This window comes from Aptenodytes patagonicus, chromosome 1 (assembly GCF_965638725.1).
Source record: "Aptenodytes patagonicus chromosome 1, bAptPat1.pri.cur, whole genome shotgun sequence".
Classification (NCBI taxonomy): Eukaryota; Metazoa; Chordata; class Aves; order Sphenisciformes; family Spheniscidae; genus Aptenodytes; species Aptenodytes patagonicus.
This window is the reverse complement of record NC_134949.1, coordinates 82,548,679-82,563,976: the sequence shown is the minus strand read 5'-3', so window position 1 is coordinate 82,563,976 and position 15,298 is coordinate 82,548,679. Positions and strand designations below refer to the sequence as shown.

Sequence of the window (15,298 nt, the reverse complement as noted above, 5' to 3'; positions counted from 1 at the left end):
CTGCATAACAGCCTTGCCCTCAAGACCACCCTGGGAGCTTTGAAAAAAGCACTGCTACTTCGCACCTCGCCTGCAGAGCTGCGCTCGCTGGCTTTGAACCTTGCTAGATCACAGGGGTTGTGCAAGTCCCAGGAGATTTCTGGTCCTCGCAGGACGAGCCCAGCAATCGCTGTTCTGCCGCTCCCTTCCCTTCCCCGCCAGACTCTCAAGCAGTCAGCACGCCTGTGTTTTTTTGCTGAACACCGTTTTTTCCACCCTGGGAAGACTGGGGAGGTTAAACTCCCCGTCTGAACCGAAGCCCTGGACGAGTGCAACTGAGGTTATAGAAATCCGGGAGGGGAAATGACGAAAACGCTTTATTGTGAATAAAACAAGAGGGAGGAGGGAGAGGCGGAACTTCACAAAGGTGAAGGATGGGAAGTTTGCAGAGCTGAGGATTTAGCCTGTCCCTGAGCACCGGGCGGGGGGTTAGTCATTATTTCCTTCTGTCTCTCTGAGGCTGCAGTGGCACCTCCTCCCCAATCAGCTGAACCTGTCCCACTTGTCGGCTTTTGGTTCAGGGGAAGGTTTCGCTCCTGAGCGGCTTTTGGGGGGGGAGCCCGGTCACCCACCCGCCCGCAGCCCCTGGCCCTATTCCCCGCTCGGGATTTACGTGCCAAACCTGGAACAGGGACTTATCTTCCTAGCCAAGCTCCCAGGTCAACTTCCTCGTAGGAAAGCTGATTTATGCCTGTTTATACGTATGGAAAAAGAAGGCAGAAGCCAAGCGCGGCATCCCTCCAAAATCTCATTGTCTTTGAGGCGGGAAGGGGAAAGAAAGGGGAGGCAGAAAACCTAAAATGATAAGGTTTGCCTTGTCGCGGCAGGGAGGACTTGACCAGAAAGGCAAGCACAGGGTTTTGCCTCACCTCCCCGCGGCTGAAGCCTTTTCCAGGTCCGACAAAAAGACCGGTCCCTCCGTGCGCCCCGGCTGGGAAAACAACCAGCCGCCGCAAGAGCCTCGCCTTGGCGGGGAGCCCTGCCGTAACCGAGGCCCCGGCAGGTGAAACCCGAACAAAATCGTGCCTTTTCCCCGCTCCTAGACACGGGACCAGCCGTGCCCGGGGGTACCCCGTGCGCGGAGCGATGCTTTGGCACAGGTGTGGGGACGGGAATCGCGCCGGACGGCGCGATTCCCGTCCCCACACCTGTGCCAAAGCATCCCTCCGCCGGTCCTTCTTCTCGTCCAGCCTCATCCTCTCTCTCACACACACACACACACACCCCGAGGCCAGGGGACACCCGGAGCTGGCAGGGAGGAGCGGCCGGAGCCGGCGGGGCGAGATGCTGCAGGTAGCGGCGGGTCCCTCCCGGGAGCCGCTTCCCCGGCTGCGCATCCCCCGCTCCGCGCAGCCGGCCGGGCTCTATCCGGCGGGGAGGGTTTAAACCCTAGTAGATGGGATTTTTCGCCCCGTCCTGCCACGGAGGAGAGCTCAGGCTTGCGGTGAGGCTAGGTACCAGGAGGAGTTTGCTCACGGGTTAAACATTTGTGTAGGTGGCAGGAGAAAAAGCGCCGCGCCGGTTGTTGCAGAAGGCAAACAGGCTTCAGCGGGGGGGGCGGGGGAAAAGGGCATGGTATCGTGGTATGATACTAAGCCTCCTAAACGGGTTTGGCACTGCTCAGTTCCTGACATATTAGCAAAGCCATAGTTGGGTTGTATTTTTTTTTTCCTCTTCCCCTCCCCCCCCCCCCCAAGCCCACTGAGGCAGAGATGAGGCAAACTCAGCCATAGGAAGGTGGTTAGTGATGTCACAAGTTTAGTCTTTTCAATAAAAGCAATAGAGAAGGGTCTCCCTCACTATATATATTAGGAGAAGCTTCTGTTCTTCATAATAAAAAGAGCAGCAAGGGAGAGAAGCACCTGCTTTTAACACCCTTTATTTAGCACTCATCTGTTGCAGGCAGAATAAAAACTCTGTAGGGCTGGATTTCTTTTGAAAAGTATTACTTTTTTGATTTATTTCACTTCTTTTTTTTTTCTTTTTCTTAAGGATAGAACATAGTTTTGGAAGCGATTGCTGAGAAGATCAACCACTGTTGGCCAGGGTGATCTCTGAGAGGCACAGAGGGCTGTAACTCAAGGAAAAGGTGAAGTAATAAATTGTGAAGAAACTTCAGTATTCCAAGTTTATAAAGGCTATTTATTTTTCCTGAGTCTGTAAGGGCTGGTTGGTTTTTTTTTTTTTATTTCTGGGGGAGAGGAAATTCTGAAAATATTTGATGGACGTTTTACCTTTAACATGAGCAATAGATCTATGAGTGCGTGGGGGCTGTTTTCAGGGGATGACACAGTTATTTTTAATTAGTCGAAAGGGCAGTGTAAATCAAAGAAGCGTATTAGCTATGCATTTTAATTTATAGCCTACCAGGTGTTCAGGGAATTTATTTACAGCATAAACGATTTAATGTTTTCAGCATGATTTCTATTTCAGCTCTCATGTTTTCGGTTTTATTTGCCTATGTGGTACGAAATTTGGCTAAGGAGCTGGGCTTTTAAATTGTGGCGGCAAGTGTCGTTTAACGCAAAGTAACCTGCAGGTAGAAAAATGGTTTGCTTTGCACCTGAACTTTCCGCAGAAAGCGTTCCTTAATACGGGGAGAGGATGAGAAGGAGCAGCCAGCCGGCGCACCTCAGTGTTCTGTTGCGGCTTGTGAGGGTGTTGGGAAAGCATTTGCTGTAAATCAGGCTGTCAGTGGCAGAAACCAGCGACCCCTCCGTACCTGGGGGCAGCGGGCAGGTCGCTCCGGGGAGGTTTCGGCGGGGCGCGGAGCGGAGCCCCGCGGTGGGTGCGCGGCCGCGGAGGGGTGAGGGGTCCCGGGATGCTACCGGGACGGAGCCGGCGTCCCCAGGTGTTCGTCGCCGCCCGCCTGGGCAGGGCCACAGCGTGCGGGAGAGCCCATCCTCTGCCGCCAAAGAGGAGATCGGCTTGCGGAGTACTTCCCTCTCGAAGAGCCGCCGGGGGGTAGAGGCAAGGGGCGCACCAAACCCCCCCAGGCTTTCTCCCTGTACCTCACTTCGTAATAGCCGGGGGCCGTTTCTTGCGCAAGCAGGCTGCATAAAGGGGCGGATTGTGTTACCTTTGGGTTTTACATAAGTGTTTTCCTGTGATGGAAAAATTTGGTCCCCCCGTCGGGGGGGGGGGGGGGCGGGGGGGCGGGGTGTGCGGGGCTGCCGGCGGGGCGCGGGGGCGGCGGTCGGTCCCCGGCGGGGCGCAGGGGGCCGGCCGCGCTCCGGGCGCTGCCGCCGGTGCCGCCGCCGCTGCCCGCCTCGCACGGCAGCGCAACCTGACACAGATATTTGCAGCTCCCTGGCTAGATTGACGGAGGGCGAAGTGGAAGGCGAAAGAGGGAGAGGAGGAGAAAACTTTCCACTAATTTACTTTTTTGGCCAGGAGCGCCTGTGCTCATAGACTGCGAGTCCTTCCCCCAACCCTCCCCCTTAGCCCCCCCTCCCCTTTACTGGCGTACAATTAACATCATTAGGAATCAACCCTCCAGCTAATAGGGGAACTGCGACTAACAACGGTAGGTGTGTGAAAGGAAAGGTGGCAACGATCCCAGGCTGGGCTTTTGGGCTTGATCTAAAAAGTACCCCCACTGATGGGGGGGGTCGCCCTTTCCACTGTGCTACGGCAGGGGAGGCGCTGACCTGGGGGTAAACGCAAAAAGGGAGAGGTGGGGGCAGAGAGGGAGAGGAGCCCGGCTGCAGAAGATGCGAAGAGCTTGGCCGGAGTCCTTAGGGTCTGCTGAGTGCATGTGCTGTCGGGTGTTTCCCTTTCTTCGCTCCTTTTTGATTCCGGTCCCGGGAAGCGCTGATTTCTAGTCTCCTCTTTGGCTGTGGGTATCCCGCCCGGGCTCTGGCTCTCTCCGCACATGTTCCTAGGGCGCCATCTCTTTGCAAAACCCTCCGTCCTCCCGCAGGTCTCCCAGAGGCTGCTTCGGAGCGTGTGAACATCGCAGGCTCCAGCCCAATCCAACCTGGGGAGCCAAGCATGCTTCCCAGCCCCTGAGCCTCCCCGGGCTACCGCTCCTCTTAGACCTCTCGGGCTCTCCAGCTAGGCAGCGCTCTTTGCTTGAGTTCCCTTTCCTTGTCACAGTTGTGGACCCAACTTTCCGGAAGCAGAGGACGTGAACCTGACTTTTTTTTCCAGAGGTATACTTAAAGACAGATATATAGATGCATTCCCCCCCGCCCCCCGCCCCCCCCCCCCCCCCCCGCCCCCGAATCTCTGTCTGTGTGTGTGTCCGCGCGTGTGTTTACAGAGAAGAGGGTAGCTGAGCTGACTTTTGGGAATCTTTCCTTATCTGCAAAGAGGGCTTCTCCTGTAACGTAAAGCCCTGAGACAGCGCCTTAGCGGACTAGAATTGAACAGGGCTCAGGGAGACAAATGGACGCGCTCTCTAACCCGATTCAAATATGAGCTAGATGATTTTTTTTTAACTAATATTGAGAGAGATCTTGCCTCCGGGCAGCGAGAGACAGAGAGAGAGGGAGGGAGGGAAGGAGGGAGGGAGGGAAGGAGGGAGAGGCAGACAGCAAGGAAGGGAGAGAGACGGAGCAAAGTTTGGAAGAAGTGAGCCGCTGCCGAGAGCTCAGAAAGTTTGTTTTTCCTTCACAACCTCGGAGCTGGTAGAGCCGAAAGCAGGGACTGCTTGAGGACGGCGCTGGCGCATGTGTCCCTTGGGACTGATCTCCCTTTCCTTGCAGGTTTTAAGACCCGGAGGATACAATGTTCACTAAACTCTTCCAGCAGTGGAGTTTCGCAGTGTTTCTGCTGAGTTATTCCGTGCCCTCTTACGGGAGATCAGTAGAGGGGATCAGCCGCAGACTGTGAGTTTCTCTTTTTTTTTTTTTTTCCCCCCTCGTTTCGGTCACGGTGCGGGTGGGGAGGGAGGTGGCCGCCCCCGCCCCCCCCCCCCCCCCCCTCCCCAGGCCGGCAGCGCCGGTGCCGGCGGCGGGAGCAGCCCGGGGGGGGTTGCAGCCTCCAGCAGCGCTCCCGGCGCGGCTCTGCAGCGAAGCGGCTCCGGGTTACCTGCCCCAGGTGCTCACTGGTGGTGTCTAAGCGATAGGCAGAGGGCGTTAGGGGCAGGGTAAGGGCGCTTTTCGGCTGTCTGAACTTATAAAACTTTTGGGAAGGAGATGTTAAAGCTGTCTCTTCTTCCGAGGGGAGCAGCAGTGCAGCCGTGTGCTTGTCCAGCATGCGGCTACTGCCCGTGCGCCTTCCCGCGTCCTGGGAGGGTCCTAGTAGGGAGCATCCCGTTTTATCAAACTGCTGTGTGTTACACTAAGTACCGCATACTTCGGCACTGGCGTGGAGCCAGTGTTGATAAGGGTAGGGGAAACACACAGTAGTGAGGGCCATCATGAAGCTGAAGTACTGAACAATTTCTTTGGATTTCTGCCGCTTCAGCAAAAAAAGAATTTCCAAAGGGAGTCCAGTATCTGACTTGCAGGCAGAAGCATATTTTTTTGATAAATGACAATGTAATTTAAGAGAGTCTGTTCAGGAAATGACCTTTTTGCTCCTTCCAAAATAATCCGCATGGTTTATACTAATATCCCCTACGCAAAGTGCAGAAGAGAAGCCACTGGGCTGATGTAGGAGCAGCTGTCTCACACATCTAACTCACTGGCTTTCACTGGACTTGCATCAGATTCTCTAAGGAAGAAACACTTCAGTCATACTGTGGAGGGCTGTATTGTTACTAAGTTCAAAAGGAAGTCAGGTTGGAGAAAGAGGGTTGGAAAATCCAGTCACAACTTACAGGGAAACATGACACAGCAAACAATTTCACATGGGTTTCCTTGTAACTGTTTTATCACATACATAAGGACAAGATCTCCAAATAGCGCTTCCTCTGCCATTTAAGCAACAAAAAAAATCCCCCAGGTGAAGTGACTTCAGACACACCTAAACTTTGGCACCAGGCAGACAGCTATTACAAATCTCCTACAGCAAATTGTGTAGAACATGTTATTGCTGATAATGCTACAGTGTATTCTTCCCAGTCCATTACTGCTTAGCTGTTTCCTACTCCTGCAAACTATCATTGAGCTATTTCTTTCATTTGAGACCATTTTCTTCTCCTGGGATATAGCGGAACGAAACTTCAGTTTCAGAAATTAAAAAATGAAAATAATTGAAGTACATTCAAATGCTGTATTTCCTTGGCTAAGAAACTCTGACCTGGATCTAAGCCAAATTTGTTTTTTTTTTTTAAAAAGTTAGATTTGCTAAGAAATACTCTTTCACTTTTTGAAACTAGGGTTGTTCTAACACTTGTTTTTAAAGGTCAGAATTAGAGGTCTTCCCAACATCCCCATTCCATCCTGACAGGGGGGGAAAAAAGTGGAAGCTAAACAGTCAAAATGCATTTCTCAGCTCCCTCTTTGCTATGGCATGTAAAACACACACAAGAAACCAGTTAGCTGTCAGTCAGTGGCATTCACGTAGTTTTGTTTGTGGGTACAGCACAAACACAGACACCACACTCAAACATGTGTCCTGTTTTAATATCACCACAAACCATTCCTAGAGTTAATGGTTAATAACTCACTTAAGCCTAGAGATATTTTTTTTTAGTCAAAGGCTTAAACCAGTAACGGATGAAAATACTGAAGCACATTATTATAGCCATGCAAAAATAATCAAAATGCCATAGGCCTGGTTCTACAGACCTTACTGAGGCAAATCTCCCATGGAAAGCAATAGCAAATTGTCCCAAGAAAAGATTGCCAGACATATTATTTGTTATAGAAATGCTTTAGCTGCTAAAGAATCTCTGAGAAACCCAGTAATACCTCAAAGTGAAATTAGATATTTTTATCAGCGTGCCCAGACACTGCAGCATCATGTCCCCAGATCTGTTCAAAATATTTTTCCTAACCCTGAGATAGGTCGAGCAGCTTTCACTCGCTTTGGAGCCAGGGGCAAGGGCACTCGGTCTTGCAAAATCCAGGCAGAGAGCTGACTGAATTCTTTCCAGTTATTTTGCTGAACTTACGATCAGACCCAACATGAGTAGTCAAGGATAATAACGGTTAAATAAGAGCAACTCTGAGACAGAAAGTTGTCAGTTGAAGAATGTTGCCTCTCAGTGACGCTAGATAGCCAGTGAAAAAAATGAAGATAGAATGTGCCTGAAAAGAACAGCTTATCTAGAAGTACATGAAGTCAGAATAGTCACAAGTCATGGATTTCTCGTGTTTTCTCTGTAATGAGACATTAAGTCTCATATGTGCGTAGTATACTTGGATACAGTAATTAGTTTGGACACTCCGGTCAAATACAAACCATCAACATCCTTCTCTCAAAAGTGCCTACCACATGTAAGCTTAGCATTTACTGCACTTGGTTTGGGGTCAGACTCTTTTTCCTTGAATGAGAGGTGCATTTTATAGAAGGATGGAAGGGACCTCTAGTGGGTCATCTTAACCCTAACAGCCTAATATTTTTTTACACACCGTACCCAATATATGAATGCAATCATTCCAGTTTCCATTGCCTTCCTGCTCTGTGTGTGTGGGTGAGATATTGTTGATATCTCCATTATGAAGCACTTCTTACATCAGCCTTCCTAGGCAAGTATTTTTCCCTGATTTACAAACACAGGAGTTGTTTGAATAACTGAGCCAGAAGGAGGCAGAAGGTCAAAGAGATATGTATCTACCACATCTTCTTTGTTTTAAGAAGATTTTTGATCTAGAGCATACAAAGGAAATTGGTAGGCAAAATGTAATCCTTAAGTCTGGCTGAGTAATAAAAGTCATGTGAAATGTAACACTACGTAATGTTATACAATCATCTGGAATAGCAGAATGTTATTTGGGGCCAGACTTAATGCTAAATATCATACAGACATTTAAACAGAAACCCACCCTCTTTGGCACACTAACCCCTCACACGTCAATCCCTGCATTATTTTGGAAATGTATGCTCACACAAGATGTAGATCTTGTGATGTTCTTTGACTGCCTTGTGTGTACTGGAACCAAATCTTTAGGTTTCAGCTCTGTAAAATGGAATAGCTTTTCAATCAAGAGGACTTTAATAACAGGCTTTAGAGATTCAAGATTTTGTCACAGTGGGTAAATTGGCCAAATACACATTACAGGATTAAGGCAGCTTTAGGTTGTCTGTGATAAAAGGAATTATCCTTGGTAGTTTACAAGAGGCAGTAGGAAAGCTTTGCTCATCACATGAGACATACTGTTTTAAACTCAGTAAAGCACTAAGATTTTGTATGCTTTTTATAAACTAGAAGAGTGAAAGGAGAACTGCATTTCCCATGCAAATATCCTGGGAAAATAGATTACTGAAGCTAGGAACGTAACGTGAGCCACAATGGACAGCTTGACAAGCAGCACAGAAGTATGCCACTCAGAGGAGTCCAAGGTGCTAGTTTTATTAGCATACTCACAAATCAGACTGGCCTTAACGAGAAGGTTGTTAGAGATGGCTATTGGAGAGCTTCAGGGAGTGCACTGGTCAAAAAAATTCTCCTGGGGGAGATCTTGAGCTTGCGTTAATGGTCACAGCTGCACTGAAGAGAATGAAACAATATGGGTTCAGCTCAGTATTATCACACTGCATTTTTGCTTAGGGACATTGAGTTGAAGGGCATAAAATACTTGCCCTAAAGCCTGAAATCATCCAGAACTGATTTTGGGACACTTAAAACATAGGCAATGTTTGGTCAAATGTGTGGTCACAAACCTGGGTATAACTAGGCCTGATTTTGAGCAAGTATCCCTACTGTATCACTTCATGCAAAAACAACAGTCATCTTTCAGTCTCATTGTGGAATGGGGGAAAGCTGCTGTTTGAATTTTGCACTGAGCAATAGAGATGTAATATCACTTGAACCCATCACTTGAACCCAATACTCAAAAAGTGCAGCTCTACAGAGACAAAAAGTGAAGGGGATGCTCTTGAACCAATGCTACTTGAAGTTGCCAATTTCAAGTAGCTCTATTGTTGATCAAATCACAAATCTAAAGAGTTTGGCTGAAGGGACTGAGAAAGATAAATTGCAGAACACTCCCAATCATTTAGCATACTATCTTTGTCCACCACATTTTGAAACCTGGTAACGTAGCAGAATAATTAGGGATGGGACGGACGGAAGGAAGGAATATTCACTCACAGTTATGTATCTTCTCCCATTTCACCCACATGCAGAAACAACCTCTTATCCAGCTAACTGACCAAATGATTATACGACAGGCAAGGAAGTGAATTCATTTTCTTTGGCCGGTAAGAATCCAGTCACATGCAGTACCCTGATGCAAGATGAGAGGATACATAGCCAATCTCAGCACACTGAAGTAGGGCAATTGGAAGGATAAACTGTATTATAGCATTCATGGGAACATAGCTAAAATCCCAGCTTGCGCTCTTTCTGTGGTTCACAGCGCAGCTGTGCGTCTATCCCACACCAAGGAAAAAGCATGTATTTTCTCACGGTTATTTATTATCCAGGTGCCACTTGTATCTTCTTTCCTCGGACGTTTCATACCTTCTTTGCCAGTACAACATCTCTAAAAGACAGATAGCTAACCATCTCCCAGTTCCTCGAAAACAAGACAGAGGTTAGTGAACCAAAAGGTCATGAACTCTGGAAAAGTACCAGAGACCCACTCAAACAAACCAGGATGCTCTTGAAGAAGATCCAGTGAAGAAGGCTAGCATAAAACTCAGAGAGCACAGCGGACAAGAAATTTGGCCCCAAAAGTTCACATTTACAGGAATAATAGAAAGGCATCTAAAACCATAGACAGACACAAGTGGCTAAGCAGTAAAATCAACAGGAGCGGCTGAGGCTCATCTCTGCTGATGCTCAGAATGCTGCCTCTCTGGATAGCTCATTATGGACTGAAGTGCCTACATTTTAGGCACCCAAATTCGAACATTTTTCCATTACGCTCCTGCAATTGCATTTATTTAAATTTAGAAATGAAATGCACTTTTATGCATTTATTTATGTTTTTGAAGTGCATGACTGAGCAGAAGAAAATTTTTAGAATGATGCTGTATAAACACTGCTTCCGGCTTCAGTACAAGTACTTGTTATTCTCTCTCTTGCTTGACTGCAGTGCTCCATTATCTGACCCTTTAGTTTTCCTATCTCTGACAACTGCCTTCCTGCTTTTACTGCCTGAAGTGTGATATATTAAGAGTTATAGTGCTTTCCTAGAACAGAGCAGTGACTAATCCAACTCCAGGTCCAGTGGTGTGTGATCGGTCAGCTGAGAATTATTACCCGCTTAGGTCTTTCCCTCCTCTGTAGGGAGCAGCTACTCTGAGAAGCAGGACTTGCTCCAGCAGTCTGATTTAACTGGATGTCTCCAAGCCTGAGAGCTGGTACACAGTCACTGTGGCCACCACTGCCAGAGGAGAGAGGAGCTCTGCCGAGTACTGGGCAGTAACCAAATCCTAAATGTTTTTTTCCCCCTCCTCTCTTCCCTTTCTTTAGCAAACGGGCTGTATCAGAGCACCAGCTATTGCATGACAAGGGCAAGTCAATCCAAGACTTACGAAGAAGAATATTCCTTCAAAATTTAATTGAAGGTGTCAACACTGCAGAAATCCGTGCAACTTCGGAGGTTTCACCTAACCCTAAGCCTGCTACCAATACGAAGAACTACCCTGTCCGATTTGGTAGTGAAGATGAGGGCAGATACCTAACTCAGGAGACAAACAAATCACAGACCTACAAAGAGCAGCCCCTGAAGGTATCGGGGAAGAAAAAGAAAGCAAAGCCTGGAAAACGTAAGGAACAAGAGAAGAAAAAGAGGCGAGCCCGCTCGGCTTGGCTAAATTCTGGCGTGTATGGAAGCAGAGTGACCGAGAGCCCACTCTTGGAAAACTCTGTTACAACACATAATCACACTTTAAGGTAATTCTGCTATATCCTTTTGTGGGGCATACCATATATTTACTGAAATTGTTATCCTTCAGTGTGAGAGGCCCAGGCCTCACTCAAACCTGGAGTAATAGCACACCTTTATGCTCATAACTGGGCAGTGGCTTTTCAAGCAGTGCACAGTCTCAGGGTGCTTTCTGGAGGTAAGTAAGTACCCTTTCCACTTTGCACTAGTGACAAAGTCTTTCCTTCCTATGACAAACAATTCAAGCAAACCACTTATTGCCAAAATGAGCTTCCTGAAGCTGCGTGAGTAGTAAGTAAAGTTATTTCTGCAAAAAGAAAGCACATCATAGGCATTAAAATTTCCTTTCCTGTTTTAACTGTAGTGTCTCTCACGTCAGATCTTGGTCCCACACTTGGGCCTCAGCAGATTGAAAGCTTTGAGTTTTATTTAAGGCTCTGCATCTATAAAATGGCGAAGTTTTCTTTCCTCCCTCTCAACGCCTCCCCTTTTTGGCAACTTTCCTACCCTTACTTTACAGTTTTTCATTTTACTGTTTAACCTTAGGGGAGAACCCGGAAAATTTCTCTCTTAGTAATATCTGCAAACAACGCAGACCAGCCTTTTGCCATAAAATTTTCCCTGCCATTAGGACTTTTTAATTCAGCTCCATCTTTTTGCCAGCTCGTGAAACAATTACGTTGCTGCTGAAAAATGTTGAACATTGCTTTTGGAGAGAGACGTGCTTCCCTCATGTATGACAATGAAGGGTTTTCAGGGCAGTGGCGGGCTGAAGACTTCAGCCTAGGTGCCCCAAGCAACTCATCTGCTTGCAGTGATCTCAGCTTGAGAAGAAGTCTGCAGACTTGCAGACAAAGCCAAGGAGTCCACTCCTCAGTTCTCCTCAAATGTTTGCATTTTCAACAGCAAAAACCCCTCCCTTTTCTCTCCTCTTCCCCTTCACTTTGGCAGAATAGAGACATAAGAGAAGTGCCACTTGCTCACAGTAAATCCCTTAGAAAGACATGCCAGCTGTGGGATTTTCTAAAATCCAGTCTTGGGTTAAGCTTTACAGGCCCCAGTTTGCAATGTGCTCCATCACCTCAACTTCTGCTGGCATCTACAGGAGTTACCGGCATTCAGGGCTAGGCATTCGGTGTCCCGGACCATAAACCAGTTAGCATGGCTGTAGCACTTAGTAGCAAAGCATGAGAGGCTGGTTTGTCTCAGCGCCTTAGGAAAGGCACGCCCCGGGACTCTGGTCAAGAGTCGCCTGATGTTTCAACGGGTGTTAAGGAACTGTGGTGGCCAATAAATAGCACCTGTCTTTGGCACATAGAAATCTTGAACGTAGGGAAAAAACATCGTAGGGCATTTTGAGTGTTGTTTCTTTTTCTTGCTACTCTGTCTTTGGTTGTATATCCAATGGGATATGTAAAAGAATGACAGGTACAACCCTGCTGATTTTCCTAGTTCAGCCTTTCTGTTTCAAGTATGGTTGGATGGCTGAAGGCAGTCAGCTTTACTGTGGAGGCCAGACTGCTGAAGGCAGTCCAGCTTTACCTTCCCAATATTATCGCCCAAGATGCAGTATCTCTCCAGGGCGAGAAACAGAGTCCTAAAGAGGACCTATATTTTAGATACTTAATTGAGGATGATTAAACAAAGAGAAGCCATAAAACAGGAGAATGAAATTCCTTCTTCACAAGTACAGAGCATAATGTGCTGGTTCAGCTTCTAAGAAACTGCTCGTATATGAGCAGTTATCCCCGTAGGCTGGCAAAAGATATAATTTCTAAACTTTAAATGAAAGCAAGTCCCAACTCCCTGACATGTACTTTAGATAAGGGGAGTCAGGTTCAATGCAGTTGTCTGTGCAGTTGTTGGCACAAGGTAGGCAAGCGCATTTTAGATGGAGGGATGACCACATCTGAGTGAGGTTGACTCCTCAGCTGTACTGAGCTGAATCAGGAACTTCTATTCTATCTGCTGGTGGGGGACAAGGAAGGTGTGTGCAGGCAGGATTTCCATATGCTACACCAGTAGAAGCTGCTTTTGTAGCACCCCTAAGGCTAGCTGCAGCTTAGGAGAAGCATCATTACTTTACAGTGAAGAAGTAGATATGAATAATGCAGCAGGGCAAATGTCAAGGAAGTGCAAAGATAAACTTTAAGCATGCTTTTCACTGTATCTCTGTGCTTGTTTTCTGCTCAACACACTGAACTAAAATCCCCGTGCCAATTCCCTCCGTCCAATCTCGATCCCAAAATTTTGGGTTTAGGTCAGAAAAAAGACCAAAAATAATGTGCTTTCTAGATCTTTTGACTTACTATAGGAAATATCTCATAAAAGAAGCCAATCTTTCAAAATCTGGGACTAAATCACAGAAAGCAGCTTGCAAGTAGTCATTAGTAAAGAGCCCATTGTCAAGATGTGGCTTAGCTCAAACTCTAAAACAAAGCCTAAAATCTAAGCCAAATTGAAATGTCACCCTCTTAAAAATAGGCCTGTGTACTGCAGACACACGTATACAGTCATGCTGTATGAATTGTGTGCCATTATTATATATATTGTAGCATAGCCTGAATACACCCTAATATTACTAGTTAATTATTAAGGAGCTTCATGCTAGCATTTCCATGCCAGACACTTACTTAAAAAATTCTTTCTTGTGGACATTCCAGCTATATTCCCATTCCAATTCAATTAAGCTGTTATTACCTAATTTCCTAAGAAACCTTTCAAATGAGTAGACTTCCTAATGTTAAATGTAGTCTCACTTTCAATGTGCACATAAAAAAACCCCCTCCTAAACTCTCAAGGATTTGCTTTTTTTTGTGTCTCACACCCACACACGTCTGCCATGTGGAACGCTACCCGCAGCTTCGGCGATCAGTCCAGCAACAGAGCAAATCCTGCTCCATCCTATAGCTTCACATTCCATCCTATAGCTGTTTCCCAGGGAACCAACGCGCATTACAGAAATGTGCTGTTCACAGGGACAGAAGGGAAAAAGCCCAACCCTTCAGCATTTTCTGCAGCACTGCTAAGAAGTAACTTAAAATAGTATTGCAGTATAAGTAATATACTGACAGGATAGGAGCAGGCTCTGCTTTTGTTCTCATGCCTTCACAAGGAAGGGAGGAGTACAGAAGACACACCAGGCTGCCAGCATCCCTCAGAAAACTCCCAAATCTTAGGACTGTATACAGCTGACTGTTTCAGCCTTGATTGAACGCAACAGGAGTCAGAGCTTAACACGGTGTGATGCTCGTTTTCTTTCAGGACCAAGCTCTTTGGCTCACAGAGGGAAAATTTCAGGATTATAGTCTTTTCATTCATTCAAGCACTTAAAGAGACATGCTATCAAGGATCTGTTCACTTCAAGACCTGAGCAGCCTTTACTGCATAAGAACTGCATGTACTCGTGTACACAACAGCATAGAAACATGTATCTCTAAGATAAACAGACCCTTGTCTAACAGGTGGTCTATCAGTGGGAAAGATAGACCAAATAAGCCCCGTGGGACTGTTTTAATCAGAAGCCTGGCATCATACCCAAGCAGTTAACACAGCAGGGGCATGATTGCCACAGTGTTCTATAAGGACTTCCTTTTTCTTATCTTCAAAACAAATTTCTCATTTCTCCAACGCTATTTTTTTCTTTTAAGCACTTGGCATATTTATTATAGGTTGATACAATTTTTCTACCTGTAGCACTCAGGAATCTTCTTGCATAAGGCTCTAAAGAAAACTAAAGCCCCTTCCTATTTCTCTGAGTGTACAATATAGTGGAATAGATGGCCTCAGTGTCGTGACAAACTGCAGGTCTTCTTACCGCTAGCTGAGTTGCATTGAAGGAAATATAGTTGAGGTCTTGAAAAGATGTCTAAAACTGTAGCATTTTTAAACTGGTCCTATTATTGCAAATGTTTACTAGCAAGGCACACCCATTATAGTCCGTGGCACTCGCCATTAATTTTGTGTCTATGTATTTGAAGTGAAAATTAATTTTTCTATTTTTTCTGTCCTTTTTTTCTTTGCAGGAGGCGCTGACATTTTCAGCAAGAGATTTTTGGAAGACATATTGCAGTATTCTGTAATAGTGAACATATGGGAAGTATTAAAATATTTATTAACTGTAAATATTGTAAATGCTCAGAATAAAACCTTTTTTCCCCCATTGCTCTCTGAAACTGCACATTTGGTTATTGTGAATTTTCCTTTTTTTTTTTTTTTTTTTTTTTGCTAAGGCTGAGACAATTATTATTGTCACATTTACCATAATTTATTTTGTTGACTGGTGTATTTATTTTGTGAACGTATCTTGGTGCTGCTGACATTCTATATTTTTTGTAACATAATGCACTTTAGATATACATATCGAG

The 15,298-nt window shown here is 46.3% G+C and overlaps 1 protein-coding gene across 1 annotated transcript; it reads left to right on the top strand.

Moving 5' to 3' along the window:
• The first annotated feature begins 2,022 nt into the window (after nucleotides 1–2,022).
• Nucleotides 2,023–15,097, top strand: PTHLH (parathyroid hormone like hormone). The gene is made up of 4 exons (XM_076328785.1): nucleotides 2,023–2,128; nucleotides 4,749–4,871; nucleotides 10,517–10,939; nucleotides 14,957–15,097. Exons 2-4 carry the CDS (start codon nucleotides 4,771–4,773, stop codon nucleotides 14,964–14,966), a joined length of 534 nt encoding a protein of 177 aa, XP_076184900.1. The 5' UTR covers nucleotides 2,023–2,128; nucleotides 4,749–4,770; the 3' UTR covers nucleotides 14,967–15,097.
• Nucleotides 15,098–15,298: the final 201 nt, after the last annotated feature.

What these genes read in the sequence shown, in the direction of transcription:
- PTHLH (XM_076328785.1), top strand. Translation starts at nt 4,771, where the DNA reads ATGTTCACTAAACTCTTCCAGCAGTGGAGTTTCGCAGTGTTTCTGCTG. An exon ending in GAGGGGATCAGCCGCAGACT is followed by an intron (nt 4,872 to 10,516) that starts GTGAGTTTCTCT and finishes CCCTTTCTTTAG; the next exon opens with CAAACGGGCTGTATCAGAGC.